The sequence below is a fragment of the Pezoporus flaviventris genome, unplaced genomic scaffold (genome assembly GCF_033815535.1).
Source record: "Pezoporus flaviventris isolate CSIRO_AGI_PZ_B2104156 unplaced genomic scaffold, CSIRO_AGI_Pfla_v1 ptg000002l, whole genome shotgun sequence".
NCBI classification, from domain to species: domain Eukaryota; kingdom Metazoa; phylum Chordata; class Aves; order Psittaciformes; family Psittacidae; genus Pezoporus; species Pezoporus flaviventris.
Genome location: NW_026892550.1, coordinates 10,053,463 through 10,076,382, shown reverse-complemented (window position 1 = coordinate 10,076,382; position 22,920 = coordinate 10,053,463). Strand labels below are relative to the sequence as shown.

Below are 22,920 nucleotides of genomic sequence, written 5' to 3'. Positions count from 1 at the left end.
GATGGGATCAAATGTACCCTGACCAAATTTGCTGAAGATACCAAACTGAGGGTGGAAGAGGACACTTCAGAAGGGAGAGCCACCCTGCAGGATGACCTGGAAAGGCTGGAAGAGTGGGCTAGCAAGAACTTTATGAAGTTCAGCAAGGACAAATGTAAGGTCTTGCACCTGGGAAAACATAACCCAGGAGTGCAGCACAGGCTGAGATCTGCCCAGCTGGGGGGCATATCTGTGGAAAGGGACCTGGAGATCCCAGTGAACAGCACGCTTGAGATGAGTGAACAGTGTGCTACCACGGCAGAGAAAGTGAATGGCATGCAGGATTACATCAGAGAGGGCATCACCAGCAGAGATAAAGATGTTGTTGTCTCACTCTACCTAGTGCTTGTCATGCCACATCTGGAATACTGTGTTCAGTTCTGGTCCCTGCTATGCAAAAAGTTGTGGATGGGCTCGAGAGGGTCCAGGGAAGTTCCACAAAGATGGACTGGGGAGCTGCGTGAGGAAAGACAGAGAGCAGGGTTTGTTCAGCCTAGAGCAGAGAAAGCTCAGGGGAGACCTTACCACCATGTTCCAGTATTTAAAGGGTAGCTACAAAGAAGATGGAGACCCTGTTTACAAAGACTTACACAGAAAAAACAAGGGGTAATGGGCACAAATTACTCCTGGAGAGATTCTGGTTGGACACAAGAGGAAAATTTTCCACAGTGAGAACAATCAACCATTGGAATAATCTCCCCAGAGAAGTAGTGGATTCCCCAATGCTGGATACTTAAGATTCAGCAGGACAGTGTGCTGGGACATCTAGACTAGGTCATACTTTGCCTAGAAAGATTGGACCAGATGATGCTTGAGGTCCTTTCCAACCTGGTAATCCATGATTCTATGAACTGTTTTTTTATCTGAATGCTGCTAACAAAAAAAAGGCCCCTTCCTTGCTTTGTTACCATGGACAGGAGCTAGGTAATTGAATCCACCTTCATCTCTTCAGAAAAGCAGATTTTAAAAAGTAAGGTGTCATGGTTTAAACACAGTCAGCCATAAATCACACAGTCTATCTCTCACTCCCCCTCCCCACCCCCTTTTTGCTCTCCCCCTGCTCCAGGAGGGATGGGGAAGAGAATCAAAAGAATGCAACTCCCACTGGATGAGATAAGAACAGTCCAGTAACTAAGGTATAACACAAATCACTACTGATACCACCAATAATAATAATGATAAGGGAAATAACAAGGGAAGAGAATACAACACCTGATAACTCGCCTGACCAAGCACCAATCAATAGCTAGTCCAACCCCGCAGTGAGCTAGCCCTTCCGGGTAACTCTCAGTTACATCCTGGGCATGATGTGCTGTGGTATGGAATACCTCTTTGGCTAGCTTGGGTCAGGTGTCCTGCCTCTGCTTCCTCCTGGCTTCCTCTCCTTCCTGGCAGAGCATGAGGCTCACAAAGTCCTTGGTCAGACTAAACATTTGAGCAGTAACTAAAAACATTGATGCTATCAGCACTGTTCCCAGGCCAGAAGTCAAAACACAGTGCTGTACCAGCTGCTAAGAAGGAGAAAAAAATGACTGCTACTGCTGAACCCAGGACATAAGGTCTTAGAATTACTCCCCTTCCCTTCTGCACTATTACAGTTGTCATTTTTGTTCAGCACTAACTGATATTCTGATGAATGCCCTGGGCCAGATTAATCTCTCTCATTGGAGTGACATAATTGGAGTTACTCTAGGAGTACATCTTCGTATAACTAGGAAGAGGATCTAAGTCTTTATAATTGCTTTATGATTTTTATCTTATCTCCCTTATTTAGAATTTAAGTATCAGTCCAGGCCTAAAAAGACAGTTTTCATTTTACTGTGGTAGTGAAGCTGGATCATTATTAATGGTATTAACACTTGATGGGCAAACTGAAAAACCACCATGATGCTTCAAACAGTAATTCTGAATCCTTTTGTACCAGAAAGGAAGACTGAACTGTGATCCTACATTTGAACTTGAAGAAATGATTTTAGAGTCCAAACCCCTCCATAAAAAGAAAAAGCGACTTGCCAAAAACAAAGCCAAAGATGGAGCTAAGGAAACCTGCCCACTGGTAAGCTGGGTACTGTGGCTGCGATCAGTGGCATTTCATTTAAATTCTTTAATAGACATACTCAGTTTTATCACAACTCAGTTTTGTCATCTCTGAAAATAGACTCAGTCTCTATGTCTGTCATTTTGCATACAGCATAAATGATCTCCAAAGCAAGATGAAAAGCAATCATTTATTTCAAATAGTTACAGCATGTTTAAGTTGTAATCATTTTTAAGATCCACTCAGATGCTCATTTAAACTATGAAAAAGTGTTGCCAGTTGGCAAATATGCTTCCCACACATGGACAGATAGTTACAAAGAGTATTTATCCACTGATAATATGAAAAATGAAAACTATGCAGCATGGAAAGCTTGTTATTTATAAATGTTTTAAAGCTGTTTCTTGCAGTCTTGATTAATGTGTCCTATGTAGAATGACTGATTGTATAAACAGTCTACACTTTGGAGAAAATGAAGAAATAATAATTTTCCAGACTTGAATTCTCCTTTCAGTGAGGTTTTAAGAACTCTGTTGCTGCTCTTAATGATTCTGAATGCTCATGCAAGCTGCTCTTCTTAGAGCTATCAGACGTAAAATTCTTTGTGGGGAATTTCTTCCGAAGAAAGATTGATTGTGCTGTCACTTTTGAAGAGCCTTCAAAATGCCTTTTGATAGTATCCATTCATAAGCCTCTTTGTTCAGTATTGTTTCAGCTGTTGTGATTTTTGTCTATGAGTTTTCATCTTTTTTAATCAACTTATTCATGCTGTTTTTTAAAGAACGTGCACCTGCAGCAGTGCTTGGAAACCGTTAGGAAAGAATTCATCATATTCAACAGAGAGAAGTAAGTGCAATTCTTAATGCCTGTTTAGCATTCACTACTGAAATGAATTTGAGATTTATTTTTTCTTTCTCTCAGCTTAAGAAAAAGTGATTAATGATCAGAGCAGCATGGTCTAAAGGGCTTGGATTTCCATTGGTTTCTTCTTCTTACAGTGTGTGATGGTTTGGTAGTTTTTCCGCCTCTGAAAGCAAGCAAAAGTGCTTGTGATATCAAACTATATTAAAGAGATAAGGTAAATATCACTGTTCACTCTGCAGAGAAACTGTTGGCAATTAAGCAAAAGGAATACAATAAAAGGGGCTTTTTCACAAAACAAAACTAAGTAAGAAGTTGTGAAATTTTAATAGTATGAACTGCAGTGTTCTGACGTGGAAACACCATTCATACTTCACCGCTATAAAAACAAAGTTTATTTCAACAGAGCTAAATATTAAACCTATATCAGACACAAGTCTGAATCTGAAGGATGTCAATAGTTTTCCTAGTCCAACTAATACACTGCATTTCACGTAGTTTATGGTATGTGAGTTGGTGCCACTATGGACCCATTTGTATTAACAGATATAGTTCATAACAGGAGAGCTGTTTGTGTCTTTGATCAAATCTAGCAGTTTGTCCAAGTATATTCAGTGGTTTTATTTGACCTAATTGCATCTGCAAGCCTTTGTAATGGAGTTGTGAAATATAAGAAATTAATTAAAAAGTGGTGACTAACTTATTGCTTACAGTGCAGGTAATTACTGTCTTCTGTAAATAAAATTGGGAAAGGGATTGTCAACTTTGCACAGCTGACATGATGTCATGAAAGAAATTATGCCATGGGCAGCCTCATTTTTCCTGTTACAATCTAGGACATGTCTATTCCCAGTACTGATGGCTCACAGAAACTGCAGCAAGGACTTGCAAAGAAAAAGAAGTTCCGGCAGATTCTTCATGTTATTTTGCATGATCTTTAGCACAAGAGAGCCATATGTTTATGTAAGATCCATAAATAAGAAAAGCCAGACCAGGTCAGATCATAAGAGGTTTACAGAAAGGTCTTGGCTGACTTCTCTGAATCTGTTCTGGTGTCAGTGCACAAGGAAATTCCTAAATTTCGTGAGATTTTTATTAACCACAAAACCCGACATCATTAAGATTATATTAACAACAACAGGAAAAGATTACATTGATAGATCAATTTAATGTGTTTCTGATAAGTTGTTCATGCAACTCGTTCATTTTTAGATACAACTCTTTCACCTGCTTCAGAGTCATATGTCAAGGAAACCCTATCGACAAATAGCAATTTTTGAAAGATAGAATAAAATAACAGGCTTTGTAAAACACCTTCAAAATCCCTTTGTGTGTGCTCCCTAGCATTAAATAATTTCTATTGACATGGTTTTAGTTTCTTATTTTTATTTTTTTTTTAGTAGTGGATAGGAAGATTTTTTATTTGTTTCATATTGCATGACTACAGTAATAACACAAGCTATAAATGACTCTGAGAGGTTGATGAGAGATCAAAGAGAAATTTAAAAGGAGTACAGGAAAATGGAAGCAAAAGGTAAAACACATGCACTTAATCTAGAACAGCATGTGTTTTGGTCATTGCTTGATTGGCTTTGACAAGGTAAAGGAAAATATTTAGTATAGACCTATAACTTATCCTGCATTGTCTAAAGCCTCCTCACAATCATTTCTTGTTTAAGTCATATTAGAGCCGAAGAAGGGCAGAGAGAGACTTCTGTAATACTTTTCTAAGACAAACATGTTAATAAGGGGGGAAGCAGAGGTCAAATTTTTGAAGTACAAAGTGGATTCAAGTTAATGGGAATAAAATAAGAGCAATAAGAGACTCAGATATTATTATACCGGAAGGAAAAGGCTATGCAGTATATGCCAGAGTAATTCATCGTGGCTTTCCTTACACCTTTCTATACCCTCGGGGCTGTATGTACAGGCTGAGGCTGTACTTACATGGATTTTGCTGACAATTTTTTCCTGGTTTTAAATCTATTTCTATGGATAGATGCTTTATTATATCTAGAAGTGCAGCATCAATTCTACAGTATCTGAATGTGTATTCCCACAGACTTACCAGCAATTTTTCAAGAACCTGATCTCATTTAGCAGCTGTAGGCTACAGCTTCAATATTTTTTTGGAGGTGGAGGATGGGTGGGGGAGGGGAAGCAATATTGTACAGATAAAGCCACACTATTTTTGTAGTTTTATCAAAACACTGAGCACAGATTATTGTGCTATTTTTGTGGAGTTATCACTAAACAAATGTTCACATACATCTTATTTCTGTTTATGAATATCCAAAACCTGTAATAGCCAAAACCAGAAGAAATAGATCCAATATTTGCTTGCAGTGGAATCATATTTCTTACCCTTCCTGGTTCCTGAGCCACCTCTTCTCCCTGAAAGATGTCTTCAAGATTAAAGAGATTAGTAAACAAAGAAAAGGAGAAAACAGGAAATACCTACTCCTCTCAGTTAGATGCTTCACAAATTTTTCATCAAAATTATCAGCCAGCTACTGAAAATAAAATCCTATAGCCACATTTTACTGAGTAGAATATGTATTTCACATCTCCAGCGTACATGAAAATGGGTTAGAATTCTGCAGAACTAGTTTACTAATTGCAATGGAGCAATAACCTCATATAAAATACATAGTTTAAATAATTCTAATGGACACATTTAAAAATGTTCTCATGGTTTTGAAAGCGAAGTCTTTCTACTTAACACTAACATTCCCCAATAGCATTGGTATGAGATTGATCTGAACAGGCTTGCCTCTTTCCTGAGCTGCTAGTACACCTTATTTCTCTTCTCAGTATTTGTCCAATGCAGCCATACAAAAAAATTCTGCTACAGATTGAAGCAGACAGATGGCTGCTGCACATTTCCCTCCCTTTCCTTTCTATATTTCCTACTATTTGGCATTACCTGGTTCTTTTCTAAAAGGTACTGAACAGTTCTAAGTGAACAGACAGCTCTCTGTTCCCAGAATAAACAACACAAGTTGAGGGAGCATATTTCAAGCATAGTAAGATGCTTAAAATCATATTGTCTGATTTTGTCCATATCAGAGGTGAAGAGCTTGCTTTATATTCTCTGCATTTTTAATAAGACGAAATTTATTATCACTCTCTTTGTACTTCCTTTTTTTCCCCTTTTCAATTGTCTTTTCAGATTCAAATCCAGAGTCCCTGGGTGCTCTGTTTCATTTCAGTTCAATTGCTATTGAATATTCATAATGATTTGCAATATACCTCACTGAATATACTTTCATTAATAGGCATTTTATGTCACTTAGTGTCTCTGGAGATATTTATATTACCATAATCCCCATAATATCTGAATGCTTTATGGATGAGGCTACAGCACAAGTTTTCTTTTCTTGTCTCTTCTGCTGACCTTAATTCAGTTTAAATTCATCTCTTTCTGAGCATTTCAAGTGGCTGCTCTTCACTGATCCGTTTTTTGTTCCTTTTGTATTGGATACGTCTTCTTTTGCAGATTGCTCCTGCAATCTCACCTAATTAGAAAGAAGATGATTGAATCTGGTTTAGTTTTGGGCACTAATAATTTATGATTGGTCACAAAAGCCCTTTCACTCTGCCTTTGACTCCTGTTCATTATTACTGGCTTAGAATTACCAGTCCAAATGTCACCCTCTTCATTATACCAAGCCAAGCTGCCTAAAGACTCGAGCATAGCATGTCCAAGCTAGGAATCTTTCTGTAAGCATATCTTCAAATTCACTTTTTTTTTAGCAAAAAGGGTGATCACACAAAAGCCATAATTTCAATGATGTGATTCCTTCACATTTTCATGGAGGAAAAAATAAAAAGCTAATGAGTGTCTAAAACCTCATTTTTGAAGCCTGCCTGGAAAAATGGCCAAAGGAAGTAACTATATCATTGTAGTGGCTACACTTCACCAAATGGACATCTAACTTTGGGAATTAAAGTTTGTGTGGTGGTGCATATATCAGAACATTCAATGTATTGAAACATGGTCCTGGAAGGACAAGGGTAACAGACACAAATCCTCACCATGATAGGCCAGCAATTTGTTTCCATTGACTTTCTGTTTACTTTTCTAATAAACACAAGTGCACCTCACAAAAATGAAACAAAAAGTCAATTCATAGGCAGAGAAAAGAAAAACTTTCATTCCTACATCCCATACTTTGGAGACAAACCAAAACTGTCTGATTCTGAGCACCAGGTAAGATTGTTTTTAATAGGTTACATCGAACAAATCATATCTCTGATAAATGAAGACTGCATAACATGTCATGACTGTTCAGTGACCATAAGGGGTTGCCTTTATGATTTCTCTTCATCTGTCTTCATGTCCGGCACTAGTGTAAATCCTCACTTGTGAGCCTCCATAAATTAAGAATGAATCATGAAGACTGAACTCACCTGTTTTAAGAAAACATTTTTAGGCCAGTTCCTGAAGCAATGCAGAAACAAGCCAGTAATATTCTTACCAATCATTATAATACTTTGTGTATCTTTTGACTATATTCATAAATGAGTTATATGAAGTAATAAACTATTCTATGATTCTATGAGTTGGAAAGTAAGGAGAATGGTGAGGTGATAAAGTCCTCTTATGATACCAGAGTAGTCAAAATTAAATCTGACTGCAAAGAGCTGCAGTGGATAATGATTGTCATGGTTCTGAGCTGCAGGGCAGCAAGAAAATGGCAGCTGAAATTCAGTACTGATAAATGCATATATGATAGGAAGAAAATAACCTAAACTTTATCTTTGGGACAGTAGAATCTAAATTAGCTTAAGTTATGAAGGAGAGAGATTTTGTAAAGCCTGTGGATAGCACAGTGCTTATCTGAAAACTAAAAGGTATTAATATGCTCAGACTGAAAAGAAAGCTATAGAGAAATGAACATCGAGATGGTTTTGTGTGCAGGAAGCTGTATGTTCATATACATACACCTGCATTTTCTATTCTGTATACAGTTCTGGTTCCTTATGAAACTTACTGAGATGACTAAGCAACAGTTATTCACTCCTTCTGGTAACTCAAGACCACAATGTTATCTGCAGGTTTAAAACAAAACAAAACCATGCTTCCGTGTGCAATTCAGCACAGCACTGAGTGGTGCTTTGGATGAGAAAGACACAAAAACATTCAGAAAAGGATTAGAAAAAATTCAAAATTCATGCAAAAAATCTGTCAAGGTCCATGAGACGCAAGACCTCCTATGCACTCACTGGTTTGGGAAGTATGGAAATGTAAGAAGTGAGGAGGAAATGCCATAACAGACATTTGCCTCCACTTGGCTTATTCCTTGACACTGTCCACTAGTGTCTTAAATGGGCCAATATGGAATCTCTGTTAGATGGAATTGCTGGGTATGTGCTTTTATGGCTTTTCATCTTATAAGGTCTCCATCTGTGTATAGAGTCTTCATAATAGTACAAGGGTTGCACAATAAAATGTACATATTTGTGTGTATATGTATGCATCTATGGAAGTACATACATGTCTTCTTTCTAGAAATAATGAAGGTAAAGAAGGCTTAGGGCAGTAAGAGATCTAGGTAAAATTCAGATTGTCCCTTGCTGTGTTTCAGGGGACATAAGGCACTTATTCCCTGGGAAGATCTCAGGGCTGTGAAGCTTAGCTGGAGATAATTTTCTTGTGTCCCATCTGGGACATGATACTCTTGTTGTGGGTGTCCCTTAGTGACTGCTCTGCATGGCTTGGTGTAAAATACAGTGGCTTCTGTGTATCCCTGTGTCAGGCACCCACCTTCTCTATGCATTGTCTAGGGAGGTTTGGTGGTTAAAGAAAGGCTGAGAGTTATGCTGTAAGATTACAATTGAACTACCAGCGGAGTCTCCTTTTGGGAGCTCCATCCCTCAGAGAATGAAAGAGCTGTGTAGTTAACTAGGCTTTACAAGAAGATTCTTGTGAATTGAGGTTTTGGACTTTGGCAGAGAAATCTTGCATGAGGATTAGGTGGAGAGAGGTTAGCCAGCAGAGAGGTTAGAGCAGTCTGTGTTTACTCCCTGGAACTTGCAGGCTCTGATTCCTGGAACCCTGCTGGTGCAAGGAGAAGGGTAGGGCTGAACCAGCCTCTTCACAGATGCTTATTCCAGGCTGAGAATGCTTTTTATCAGGTCCCAGTAATAAGGCAGAGCCAGACTGGCTTTTGTGGAGGGTTGATCCCAGGTGAATGCTGATGCCCACCAAAGCTGCTCTATCACTTCCCTCCTCTGCTGGACAGGGGAGAGAAAATATACTGAAAAGCTTGTGGGTCAAAATAAGGACAGGGAGAGATCACTCACCAGTTACTGTCATGGGCAAAACAGACTCGACTTCAGGAAATTAGTTTAATTTACTACAAATCAAATCACAATAGAATAATGAGAAATAAAAACTAAACCTTTAAACACCTTCCCCTCAGCCCTCCCCTCTTCCAGGGCTCAACTTCACTCACAGCTTTCAATCCCTCCTCACCCCAGTGGAATGGAGGCTGTGGTCAGTTCATCACAGGTTGTCTCTGCTGCTCCTTCCTCCTCAGGGAAGGATTCCTCACACTCTTCCCCTGCTCCATTGTGGGGTCCCTCCCACAGCAGACCTTCCTGAGCCTCTCCAGCATGAACCCTTCCCACAGGCTGCAGTTCTCCATGAACTGCTCCAACGGGTCCCTTCCATGGGGTGCAGTCCTTCAGGAACAGACGGCTCCAGTGTGGGTCCCCCCCGGGGTCACAAGTCCTGGAGGAGTCTGCTCCAGTGCAGGCTTCCCAAGGGGTCACAGCCTCATTCCACAGAGCTATAGACGTGCATCACCTTCATTGCAAAGGCAGCTTTCACAGGCCTTATATTATTATTTGTCTTTAAATTCTCAGTCTGTTACAAAATCATGCTTGTTGCTGTGATCTGCTGTCTGTTAACAGGCCTCTTCACTCCAGCTCCTCTGAAATCTCCCTGCTATGGGGTCTAGGGTCTCAGTGAGGATGGCAGTGGCTGAGAATATGTTTCCAGCAAAGAAGATCTAACTCTAGATGCAGACGAAGAATTATCCTTCTCCCTGTATGTTTCATTTGGACTTCACCCAAAGAATCACTTCACCTTTCACCAGAAAGAATAAAGGAAGAGAATATTTCAAAGTAACTCCTCTGACCTATCCATCTGCTGACGACTGTACAAAAGGATGAGCCTGCATCCTTCAAGATACACACCAAAGGCAGGCTAGGAAATTAATGTCTTAAGAATGAGTTTTGGTCCACGCTGCTGAGAAATATCCTTATTCATGGGCAAATGTCTGTAGTTTTAAAACTAGATTCTGGCTAACTAGAAATAAAATTTTCTCTCTATGGTCCCACAAAGTCTAATAACCAATACATTAATGGGACATTTCATAGCTGCTTTCCCATTCCTTGTACATTTGGATCTACAGAGGTATCTAAACTAGAAAAACTAGTTCACATTTCAAAATGTGGCTGAACAAGACAGTTATTGTTTAAGATGCATCTGGTCTTGGATGGACAATAACCCACTTCCAAGAGATACCTATTTTACTAGGCTCAATGTGGCTTCAGTATTAATTTTAATTGGCTGGTTTAGTCTTAGTTCCTTAAACGGCTGCACATTGTTTGATGTTTTCATCTATTTACTTCATATCTTCACTCTTATTTTGCTTTATCAATTCCCAAAGTAAACCTGAGGTCTCAAGACATAGCAGGTCAACATGCTACAGCGCACATTATGATTTGTCACTTGACTTCCACATACTAGTATTTCACATGTCACTCACGCCGTATGTGCACCTGAACCCATTATGCTTGATTATAAATTGCTGGTTGATAGAAAATTATATTCACAGGCATTTACTGAGCATAATTACTCAGCAGGAACTATCAACCTGAATCAATTACCCATGGTAAAAGCATATTTCCCTCAGGATATTTAGAAAGGGTGGGAGTAAATGTTGTGAGTGTCAGCGGTACAAGAAGACAGCTGCGCTACATGGGGATACTTCCTCCAAAATTTTACTTTTCACAATCACATGTAGTACAGCATAACTTTAGTCTATGTCTCAGTCATTTAAATTTAAATGGAGTTAAAACAGAGTTATTTGAACGATTACATGGTAATCTACTGAGCTATCAAAACACATGCATCACAGTGTATTAGGAAAACTGATCTGAGGTTGTGATTGTTTCTGTCAAAGCAGTCAGTACCAACAGTACATGTTTGTGGTCAGAGACAGAGTTAAATATTGGCTAGGTGCAGAACAACTCCTACCCCAAAGGGTGCACACAAGGTTTTCAAAAGTATTTTAAATAAATGGGAATCAGACAACAAACTATTTTTCAAGATACAGCCCAAGTCATGCAGAAAAGCTATTGCTGGCAAACCCAGAGCCTGAATATGCTACAGGCGCGTCTGCATGGATGAACAGGCAATTGCACCCCCGTGCTCCTGAGTGACTTCATTACCTAGCTCTTGGCAGTGTTCAGCAGCATGTGCTGTGTTCCAGGCTGATGGGACCATTCAATTTCTGTACGCCTGAACAGTGTGGGTGTAAATTAGCTCTAATCCAGAAGTAAATTGGCTCTGCTAAGCAGTGCAGTGTGTGGTGACCTTGTACAGCTGCTAGACAGGAAGGGTCTTGAATCTGTGGTTTGGAGAAGAAAGGTATAGCTGTTTTTCTAAAGGTACAAGAATACCATATTCCTTTAAAGTAATCCATTTAAAAATCCTTTGTTTAGCTTAATCTCCTTTAGTAATCAGTGAGGAGAGACTTGTATCTCCCAAGGTTGATCTGTGACACATGTAATTAGATAACAGACTGGTACTTGTTAATCTATATTAGTGCCTCCATTTATCCTGTAGAGAGAGCTTGAACTAATTTTTCAGTTGTCTACAGTTAACAGGCATAAAATCCATCCTACAGTTGTGAGCTCAGCTCATCTCTGCAAAACTAAATTCGCGCCTGCCAATCCAGCAGGCACAGGTCATCTCTAATCTGCTGTTGCACATGCCTGCTCTGAGTGTCAGGTAGTCAAGGGCATCTCACATGGCACCAAACACCACTTGTAGGGCAATTGCATTTGAGCCATATGTACCCAGCTGTGGGGCAGGAGGCCAAGAACAAGCAGGTTGTAAGTGTAAACATTATCAAGGAAGAGCTAAAGACTCATGATGTCCACACTTGCTAGTGATTTGAAGAGGTTACTGGTTATAGCCAGGTCTTCCAAAATACATACCTGCTACTACACATAATAGCAGTGATTCATTTAAAGCTGCTCTGTACATCTTGGTTCTCTACACAGACTCTAAAGCAAGGGGAAATCATCTGAGTTTACAGACTAATTTTCAGTTTGGAGTTGTGTGGCTCAGCATTGACATTGCTGAGTGATGAATGTTGGTTCTGCTCCAGTCATCCCTTAAGTCTGCCCTGGTCTGCCCCAAGCTTCCTCTGGCACAGAGCAAGATTGTGACTTCTTTGTTTACTTGAAAATGCTTAGCAAATTCATACACTTTTCATTGATTTCTATTTTCCTCAAAGCACTGCTGAGTTCCCTTTAGCACAAGCTAAAGGAAAGCCCATTATTAACTCTGCCATGGTTACTGCTCCTCTGTTAGGTGTAAAGAGGTTTTTTAATAAGAAAGAACATTGGCTATATACAGCTGTTTTCTGAGATAATTTAAGTTTTAATTATGTATATAATTAGTTTAATTAATTAGATTTCCACAGTTGGGATTCTTTTAAATCCTTCCTCATTTTTCAGTGTTTAACTTTCCTTCTATTTCTACTCCTTTTTATTCCTTATCCTTCATTTTCTACCGTATTGCTGTTGTCTATTTTTTGAAGGCAGTATATAGGCAATATTCCATACTTCTCAGTTGTTAACATGGTTGCTGACATAAGTTTTCTAAGGCCACAGTCTCTCTCTGAAGCAATTCCCTTCATGTTTCAGAGGTTAGCATAGACTGAAAGCTGTCTATGGGCAGCTAGAATACAGCAACTCTGGTTTGAAGGTTAGAGAGTTTAGTCATAAGGATGCAAGCCAGTCTGTGCCATTTAGCTTCCATTTTACCTTGTGGTGTGAATGTAACTGAAGTCTAAAATACAGAAACGACATTCCCATGCAGCACTCTTTTTGCTACCTGTCATGAGAACCCTTTTGGATACCACTGGGGAATGTGAAGTGGATAGTTTAGCAGATGTTCAGGTTAACAGGTAACTTAATCTTGTGCAGGATTATTATACCGTTTAGTTCTTACATATGTTGCTATGAAATCAAATTGGGGAATTTTGCAGAATTTGGCCAGAAGATTCTCTTTGTTCATATGTCCTGACCATATGCCAGGTCCTCATCCTGCATCCTGGGTTCTTTGGGAAGCAAATCTGAGCAGGATCTGCAGCTCGTACCAAAAGGATGCGGACAATCCAGGAGTATTGTATCCCAGAGTTCTTTTTTGTTAGCATGTTTCCTTAAGACTTACACTGAGAAAAGGTTAGAGTTCTCTTCTTTATGGATGGAAGTGTAAAATAAGCAAATTTTCTGTACTTCTGATCAACTTGTCAGCTTCTTTTTGCTATTTTTTTTGAAAAAGAAAACAAGTATCTGTGTTTTCACTCTTTTCTGATATATTTGGTGCATATTTTGTTTTGAAAAGCAAAAATACTCTTCCCAGATATGTTTATTCAATTAAAAGTAACCTGATCAGGATCTTTTGCTCACTTCTTTCTTTTAGCTTTTCACTAAAAATGTAGTTAAATCAAAACATGGCAGATGAGAACAAGCAAGCAGAATCTTGGTGACAGACATAAGAGAAAGAGAAGCACTCATTTACAATTGTGAACTACTGCCAGCTTCTTCAATTTTCACAAAAAGAGATCACAGCCAGAATCAATTTATAAGAGAAACCATTAAAAATTGCAGACAGAAAATTATTAAGTGTCCATATATCAAACTTCATTTGTGTTCCCTGCAGTGTCAGCCAGATGACAAGCCAAGCTGCTTATTGTCCCAGGAATCATGACCAGTTATCAACATTTCCACAATCATTGCCTCTAATTGATGATAAAATGATAACAAAATAAAATAATAATGGAGGAAATTTTCAAATATAGTACTCATTATTTTTTAAAAGACGTCTGCATACTGCAGGACCTACATACTACTGCCAAAAAATTGCCCTGATTTCATAGTATGAGAGCTTTTCCTGATGCTCATGAGCTCCTATAAACCTTAAATAAGGGATTTTGCAAGAGGTAAGGCTTTGCATGAGCTTGAGGAAGTGACTTTGTTTTTCTTGCTAAAGCATGAGAGATTGTGGGTGTCATGAACATTTTTATTCAGTGCAAACCAAGGAAAGGAAGTCTTTTTGCATCTTCTGGATGAGGTGATCCAGAAAATGAGCTGATATGACCAACATTGTTAGTTTACACCTGTCTACCACCTACTTACCACGAAACACTCATTATATGGGTCAGAGAGGTAAACCAAAACGTATGACTTCTCATGATGCTTATATTGATATGTAAAGATCAAGCTACCCAGTAGCTTAAACAGTAGCTTTGTGTTTGTACTTCCCATCATACTCCAAGTTACCAATACCAAGGGTGATGCTGTTCTTTGAGGTGGCAGTGTGAGTCCTTTGAGTCTTCACAGTCCAAACTCCCCATTTCATTCAGGCCTGTGAGGCATAGAACAGTAGTTAAAGGCACAAAGCTCTCAGCTTCCATCATTCTTGGCAGCAGCTGCCTCAGCATCACATTCTAGATGGGCAACTGGAAGCAAAGTCCCACATTGCCTGGCATGTTCCTGTCCATTGCATCCTTTGCCTAATTAAGAGCTGCAAATACAAGCCTGTAACATGCTCTGTCACCAGTCCATCTAGAAAAATCTCCTGTGGGCATGGGTTTGATAAGAATAAAAGATTTCATCAGACCAAACATGGCTTCAATTTTCTTTTTGTTTCTATTTCTTAGGCACAACTCAGATTTATGACCAGAGCTCCAAACCATGTGAGATTTCAGTACAAATATAATTCCCCATCGTTTCACCACACTATATTCTTTGTACTTGTTAAGAGAGAAGCTGAGGCACAGAAAAGGGCTGTAATTTTTCCAAAGAGTGACAGACATAAAAATAGAATCTGCATCTACTGATTGTTAATCCATTTCTGCAGTCCCCAGGGCACACTGGTAATTAGGTGTTAGCATGTCCACAATAGCCCCTTATAGACAAGTCTTCAATGCCATTTTAATCACTGAATAAAGTGATTGATAAATTATTAAATAGTTAAATAATAGTTAATATTAGATCATTAGATTAACAACCTAGTGCTTACTTTAATAGCTTGTAAATATGGGTAGTGAATCTAGATACAGAAACAGTTAATGTCTGAAAAGGGAATACAAGGAAGCATTACTAAGACAATATGTTTCGTTAGACTTCCAAACCCCCATAATCTAATTACAGTTCAATAATAGTAGTAGAAACAGGGTAAAAGAAAATAATGGAAATAAGTTAATGACAGAAACCACCTCTGTAGAGAGTGGGAAATTTGAGGCTTCTCACTGGTATCTTTTGAACTCAGCATGGGCTCCATGTCTCTGCTTTTTCAACTGTCCTCCTTACATGCTGTCTTTGTGCCAATGCAAGTGTTAAAATGGTGTTTTCCTGCTTTATGTTGTTATTGAGAGTTCTTATTTTCCCATTAATTTTAACAGTACAGTAAAAGCCTTCTTTTTTTAGCATTTTATGAACCAAGTAAATAAACAAATTCAAAGAGAAATCACTTGCATTTCTTGGACCAATACAACGATTCTTCAGATCTCCATAGAGCCAAAACTTGTCTTAATCCTCTATTTAGCAGGATGAACAGGTTTGCAAGCCACAGTTTACAACATGAGTTTCCAAGCACTGTAGCTGTTTCTTTAGATGCCTGTAAGTACTTCAGTCTTGTGAAGGACAGTAGCTCAGACCCTAAGGTGTTCCAAGACTTTTTCTTATTCAAATACTCTCCCAGTAATCCCTTTCTGAAGACCATATTAAAAAAAATAAATGCCATGACATTTGTTGTGTTTTATTCATTGGTGTCAAGACAGCTTCAACAGTAACTTCTATGCCCCATTCAGTTGTGCAGAAGTTATATATTGCAATTTTCTTAGAGTCCTTGGGTGCAAATCCAATCGATGCTGTGTCAACATCCATTTGAATGGCTTGTTCTAAAGCTGTTTGACTGATGGTTTTACTGGAGATGATGGACGAATTTCTCATGAACAATAGAATGTCCCTAAGCTTGTGTGTCACGAACATTGGTGAAGATAAACCACTGGCTTTTCAGCTAGGGTCTCATATTTCTTATCCTATCCTCTAATAACTCAGTCATCCATTGGCTAGTAGACTCAATGATAACCGCTGTATTTCTGGTACACTTATAAGAATCACCATTAGGGTAAATGCTTTTAGTAATTTGTTCGTCTAATCTTCTGAGGGTTTTTTCCAGTCTGCCTCATATCTTTTCATTTAATGTGCCTGTGTTCGTGCTCTTTTAAACTCAGCCTATATGGACAGTGTTTTCATTAGTTTTACTTTAGCATCCTTTATTGCCCTGTTTAGAATTTTCATGTCCTTTTGCATTCTCTTTTGAGTCTTCAGTATGGTGTCTTCATAGTCTTTGTGCCACCTGGAAGTATTTTACCCTTTGAAATTGACCCTTCACATTTCATTCTTGAATGCTTTTCCGTTATTATTTTCTTCATAGTCAGTGTTACTTGCTAAGTTTTTTTGGAGAATACCATGCATGCCATTTATAATCAGTATAAGAGCTTCTTCCATAGTATTCCCTGGTGCCAAGTCTTGGTCCCTTTTTCAGGAGTGCATCAACATCTGTTTCTCATTTTGAGAAAGCAAACAGAAAAAATTCCTCCAAAAGAGCAACTATTCATGTTTTAGAAAAAAAATTGTTCCCTACCTCATAGCTTCTCCATGAATTTTGACACCCTTCTTGAGAGTACTTATGTTGTGTCTGTGTTTGGAGGAAAATATTTGTATATCACAGGAATCACAGTAAAATCACTGAAGCTGATATCGCTGTTGAACAGAAATGCCGAGAAACTTGATGATAAAACAGCTGGTACCTCTGGGGCTATTGCTGTTCTCTAGAAAATGATGTCAAAAGAAGACAACTTTGCAGTCTTTAAACAACATAGGATTGTTGTTGTTCCTTGGAATCACCTAGGAGGTTTTGACAGCCTATGAAGTAATAACAAGAGGCATACTGAATATACCTTCATCTCATGGGTTTTTTTCTCTTTTACTGATGGAGGTTACTGATAATTTTGTAGGGCAGCAGAGGAGAGCAGGTGCTTATTGCTATTGTGTGCCCAGCCAACAACCCTCATAGTTTAGTCAAGTTGCAGTCTGAGCAGAGGTGCTAAAGCCGGAGAAAGCACTGTCCTCTGCTGGCTATATATGATAGGCTTTAATGAGAGCAGGCTTGACTAAGACCCAACTGCACATATTTAGGAGGGAGCAATCATCCGTGTTTAAAGGAAAGTGGAGCTGTAAGGCTCAAGGAGTTAATAGAGATCAAATGGTGTATGAATCCTTTTTATACACCAGTGTATGTGGGCATCCACAGGACAGGCAGTGGCAGTTGTTCTGATACAGGTATCAGCATTGATAGCTATATCAATGTTTTAACCTTTGGCAGATTAAGAAGACAGCAGGATCAAAGTGGACAGACTTCCAGCATGGACAGCAGGGCATCTCTTCAGAGCCATGAGAAACTTCAAGATGGACGTAACAACAATTTACTGGGACACGGCTGCACAAGAGGTTGCAGCAGCTAGTGAGCTACAGCCCTGCACGCACTTCAAACTTCAACCCTGGCAAGGCGAGGAAAGGTCCTCTCTGTGCATGCCTTCTTCTTCACCCCTGGGGTCCTGGGACACCTAACTAACTCCTCCAACATCAGGATCCTCAGCCAAGGACAAAGCCACAGAGCACACCGGCAGAGACTTCCCATGTACATCCCTGATCTTATTTTGACTCTGCCACTGGAAAAATGACCATCAGCAGTGAAATACAGTTTTATAAGTAAGAGTGACTTTCCTTTTCAAAATCCTGGAAGTAAACTTGAAACAATTCGTTAGGCAGCCTCTCAAAGATTGCCAAGCTTCTGGCTGCTCTCAAGAGACAATGTTCTATGCGGGCCAGCTTTATCTTGAAGGCTTTACGTTACCCTCTCTGTCTCCATTAATTAAAACGGAATTTTGTGAAACTGCTGGACACAACTGTTTCCGAGCACCTGCTGTTGAGTTTGTAACAGAAGTGTATAATGTAAATATGTGAATGTAGTGTCAAATAGGCCAAACACTGAATCATTTCATTCTGATAACTGAAGCCCATTGGAAAATTTGCAGCGTGAATGTATTCGCATTGTTCCTTAACATCATGCGTTCTGCTTTGTAGTAAAAGATGTGACCCTGGCCAAGTCAAAGTTTTGCTAGTGACTTTAGTGGATGCAGGATCAGACATGTTAGTAGTGTATGTTAACCATGACAAAGAAAGCCCTCCATGTAACAATAGGCTGACTGAGCCAGAGTTTAAAAGCAGCTTAGTAAGGAGAGATAAAAACATTAAGAATTTGCTCAGATCCATAGTTAAGTGTTATAAAATGTGAAGAAGTTACATGTGTCTCTGTTTTCATGGATCTATTCTGGATGAGAACCATCCTGAATAGAAAGAAACATACTTTATCCAAAATGTGCTGACATGAAAGCCTTTTTTTTTTTTCAAACAGCTCTCACAATTACATTTATAGTGTTTTACAACCTGTGCTTTCCACATTTTGATAATAAATGCATGCTTGTTCTGTCCTAATGTGCTTTCATTTTTAAGGGTTACCATCCATAAGCAAATTTCATTTCAAATTTTTAAAACAAATAATTTAGGCTTTTGGAAGTGAAAAACATTTTATTTGTAATACTCTATTTTTACTGTATTGTTTCCATTCTATCTTTTGCAAAACAAAGTTCTTTGTAACTGAATCTATTTTAAAATTTGGTTTTACATTATATGTAATTTTTTGTCAAAATTTTTCACAAAATACAGATTTTTATTGCTCCATGAAATGAGATGGTGTTCCTGTCAACAGCAGAGCAGTTTACAGAGTACTAAGGTAAAGTTTTTACATGTGTCGTGAGCATGGTGTTGGTCTACTTCCTTAATTAGGATCAAGCAAAGAAGCAGAGTTTTTTCGTGATAGGATATATTTCATTGCCCAGAATAAACTATCTCATGTCAAACCCTTCTTATAGTGATTAGTATTGGTTTCACTTGGGAAGGAGCAAAGTGGATGACATTTCACATGATTTTTGGAAACACCTATTCTATTGTTTTTCTATTGTTCTAATCAAAATGCATTATGACCTTGGATGTTGACCTGGATGTTGATCCTGGAAAGAAATGAAAGATTTTATTTACTAGAGTAATCTTACCAAAATTAATGCTACTACTCCCAAATAAATGTTTGCAGGGTCCATGATGTATCAGGTGATATAGATTAGAGTCATGGAGTTTTTGGAAGTAGGGCTAGTAATTTATTAAGATTTTCCATGTAAAAATTTCCAATCAGAAAAACATTTGGGGAAAAAAAGGCAATTTCATCTTTGCTTTTCTGCTATTATTATAGTTGTTTTGAACAAGAAGATTACTGTGATGGATCTTGTACATCGACTGCATAGTATGGAGCTGTACTAACACCTTAATTCAGGCTGGGAAGGCATTTTTGAAGTTAATGACTCGACCTTACAGCCCTGCTGTATTTTGTTCATACTGTAGCACCCAAATCAGATTCTTTTTGGACGACACAAACCCAGAAGATGTGCTCCAAGAGCAGTTGATGCCATTCATCCAGCTGTGGCCTGTAGACCACAGGAACCAGTGAGAGAATATCTGAAATTAAACTTCCCCAAGTGTGCCTCATGTGGACCTCAGGTCTGCATCACCAACTGCTCTGTTTTGCAAAGCCCCTCTTGTTGGGCTGCGCTGCCTGCTACTGTACATGCACCCACAGAGAAGCCTGGGTTTATAGATAAAATGTTTATAGAATGAAGGATCCACAGCCTTCAGAGCGTAAGAAGTTCACCAGTGACTGTATTAAAAATCTGGGGAATTTTCTGCACGATTCTACCAAACATTTGCAGTCTGATCTGCTGGATGCTCTGTGTCTTTGCCAATGCACTATTAAGCTGGTTTTGAGAGAAGCCTGGTTATTCCATAGATGGCATCTACTTAAATATGTTTGTACAGAGTATCGTGCATGAGGGCAAGCTCACTCAGACACTTTAATTTCACGCTTGTTGTCACACGATCATTTCTCAAACAACTCTACTATCTGCAGAGAAAAGAAATTATAGCACCAGTTGGCTTTATGCAGAGTCCATGGCACTTCCGCTGACTGCAAGATGAACCTTATTCTGTATATTATTATTTTTGTCGACTTATTATACAGGTCAGAGAATACCTTCAGCTGTACTGTGGAGACCCAAGGTAGAATCATAGCATCACAGAATCATAGAACAGTTTGTGTTGGAAGGGACCTCTAAAGGTCATCTAGCATAATTCCCCTGCAATGAGCAGAGACTTCACAGACTCAGAGTGGTTTGGGTTTAGGGGACCTTAAAGAACATCTAGTTCCAACCCCCCTGCCTGGGGCAGGGACAGTCTCCACTGCACCAGGTGGCTCAAAGCCCCTTCCAACCTGGCCTTAAGCACTTCCAGGAATGGGGCATTCACAGTTTCTTGGGTCGGTGAGTGCCAATGCTTCACCACCCTCACAGTAAAAAAAATTTCTTCCTTTTATCTAATCTAAATCTCCCCTTTTTCATTTTAAAGCCATTCCCCCTTGTTCTAGCATTACTCCCTCTTATACAAAGTCCCTCTGCGGCTTTTTGGTAGGCCCCCTTTAGGTGCTGGAAACTGATTTAAGGTCTCCCCAGACCCTTCTCCAAGATGAACAAGCCCAGCTCTCCCAACCTGTCTCCATAGGAGAGGTGGTCCAGCCTTCTGATCATCTTCATGGCTCTCCTCTGAACTTGCTCCAATAGGTCCACATCCTTCTTGTGTTGGGGTCCCCAGAGCTGAATGCAGTGCTCCAGGTGGGGTCTCACAAGAGCAGAGCAGAAGAGGAGAATCACCTCCCATGACCTGCTGGCCATAGTCCTTTTGATGCAGCCCAGGATACTGTTGGCTTTATGGGCTGCACCTTCAACCAGACCAAGTTGCTCAGAGCCCCATCCAACCTGACCTTGGATGTTCAGGGGTGAGTCATCTACCTATGACCATCTGTGTGTCACAGGTTGCCATCTATCTGGGCAACTTATACTCTTAGTTTATCTTTTCTTTTGACTGACATAGCGGTAAGGAAATGGCCCTTATAGTGCTGCGGAAGAAGAAGAGTGGTCATTCTGTATAGTATGTGCTTTGTGAGGACAGAACAAGTACTACTATGAAAAAAATGAGAACACTTGTGATCACTTCAACAGGAGTGAGAGCACTTTAAACAGTTTTTACCCTTACGTGCAAAAATAGTATTAGAGCACTGAGAAATTACACAAAAATATTCTCTTGCAATGAATACTGCCTTGCTTTCCATCAGAAATGAAAGGAGGGAAGGCAACAAATAAGATGTAGAAGGTTTTTACAAAATATGCAGTGAAATGGAGAGGGAAAACAAAGCGGAGTGGTCATAAAACCAGAAGAAACTCCTTGGGACTCATTTATCCTATACAGCCTTATTGCCCTGCAAAAACAGCCAGTGATCTTAACTCCCAAAATCTCATCTGGTTTCTCCAAGTCATTTCGAGGGTAAAATACTCTTTCACATTTTAGCTCCAGGGAAGAGGGAAGAAAGTCTAACACAGCTGGAAAAGCAGTTTGCTGCTACAATATTTTATTGCAATGCCACTTGCTCTGTGGTGTTACAGTTCTGATCACACATGCACATTCCCACTGCATCACTCCATGTTTAACTCTGCCAGATTTGCCTTCTGCTCAGTTTGCTCCTTCTACATTGTGCATTAAATATTGGCACTGCACTGTAAATGTTTAATTACCAACTGTGATAAAATACAAATGGCTCCTTTCATCTGTAGTCTTGACAAAAATTATTAATGAAGTAATTTCAGACATTTTTCCTGTAGATTTGGGGATAGTGGGTGGGATGGGTGGGAGGGTTGATTATAGATCTCGGCACACTCTACAAAATGACATCAAAGTACATAGTAGAGGAAATTCTAGGCACCAATCCCCTCTTACATTCCATTCTTTCAGAAGTTTTAGATGTTTTCTGCTTGCAGAAGTCTGTGATCACAATTTCAAAGTGATTTCTGACAGTTTAAGCTAAACACAAATATTGGTGTGTTGCGGAACTGTGGTTGGCTGAATAAAAATCATTGGCATTTTCCTGTTTTCTGGTTGGGTAGCTATGCAAACTCTTTTACCATGAAAAAAGCGTCTGCCAACATAGGAGCAGCTTGGAGGGTTTGGGCAGGTACGTTTACAGTTTTGGTGGGACCTGGAAAGCAAGGAGATGTTCAAAGTGTATTTAATTAAAAAACCACAGATTTCTTCTTGACCTTCCCCTGCTCTAACAAGATCAGACCCGAAACAAACCACTGTTCTGCAAATAATTCCCCTTATTTTTATAGTGGCTTAGATTTCATCTGTGGTCACCTATGCAGGATCGAAATAAGAAGCCAGTGAAGGCAAGAGTCACTTGTCTACAGTGCTAGGCTGAAGGGACTCTGCCTTCTGGAGCAGCAAAAGGAACAACAACTTACAGCAGCCACTGGAGCCAAAGTCATCAGTCGTGCTAGGAAAAGCAGGAATTATTTTTTCCTACACAGCAGTTGCAGTTCATTCCCTTTGCACATGCTGCCAACAGGCCCTGTGGTAAATTTTGAACGAGGAATAATGGTAAAGCT

General features: G+C 39.3%; 2 protein-coding genes across 2 annotated transcripts in view; one reads left to right on the top strand and one right to left on the bottom strand.

The window, feature by feature from the left end:
- STK32B (serine/threonine kinase 32B) overlaps positions 1-19,065 on the top strand; it is a 161,479-nt gene extending 142,414 nt beyond the window's left edge. Inside the window, exons 10-12 of the mRNA XM_061468967.1 lie at positions 1,964-2,095; positions 2,859-2,923; positions 17,643-19,065. Coding sequence (XP_061324951.1) covers positions 1,964-2,095; positions 2,859-2,923; positions 17,643-17,781 — 336 coding nt within the window. The 3' untranslated portion in view covers positions 17,782-19,065. The remainder of the gene's footprint in view (positions 1-1,963; positions 2,096-2,858; positions 2,924-17,642) is intronic.
- Positions 1-22,920, bottom strand: part of EVC2 (EvC ciliary complex subunit 2) — a 437,493-nt gene that overhangs the window by 308,365 nt on the left and 106,208 nt on the right. The window lies entirely within an intron of this gene.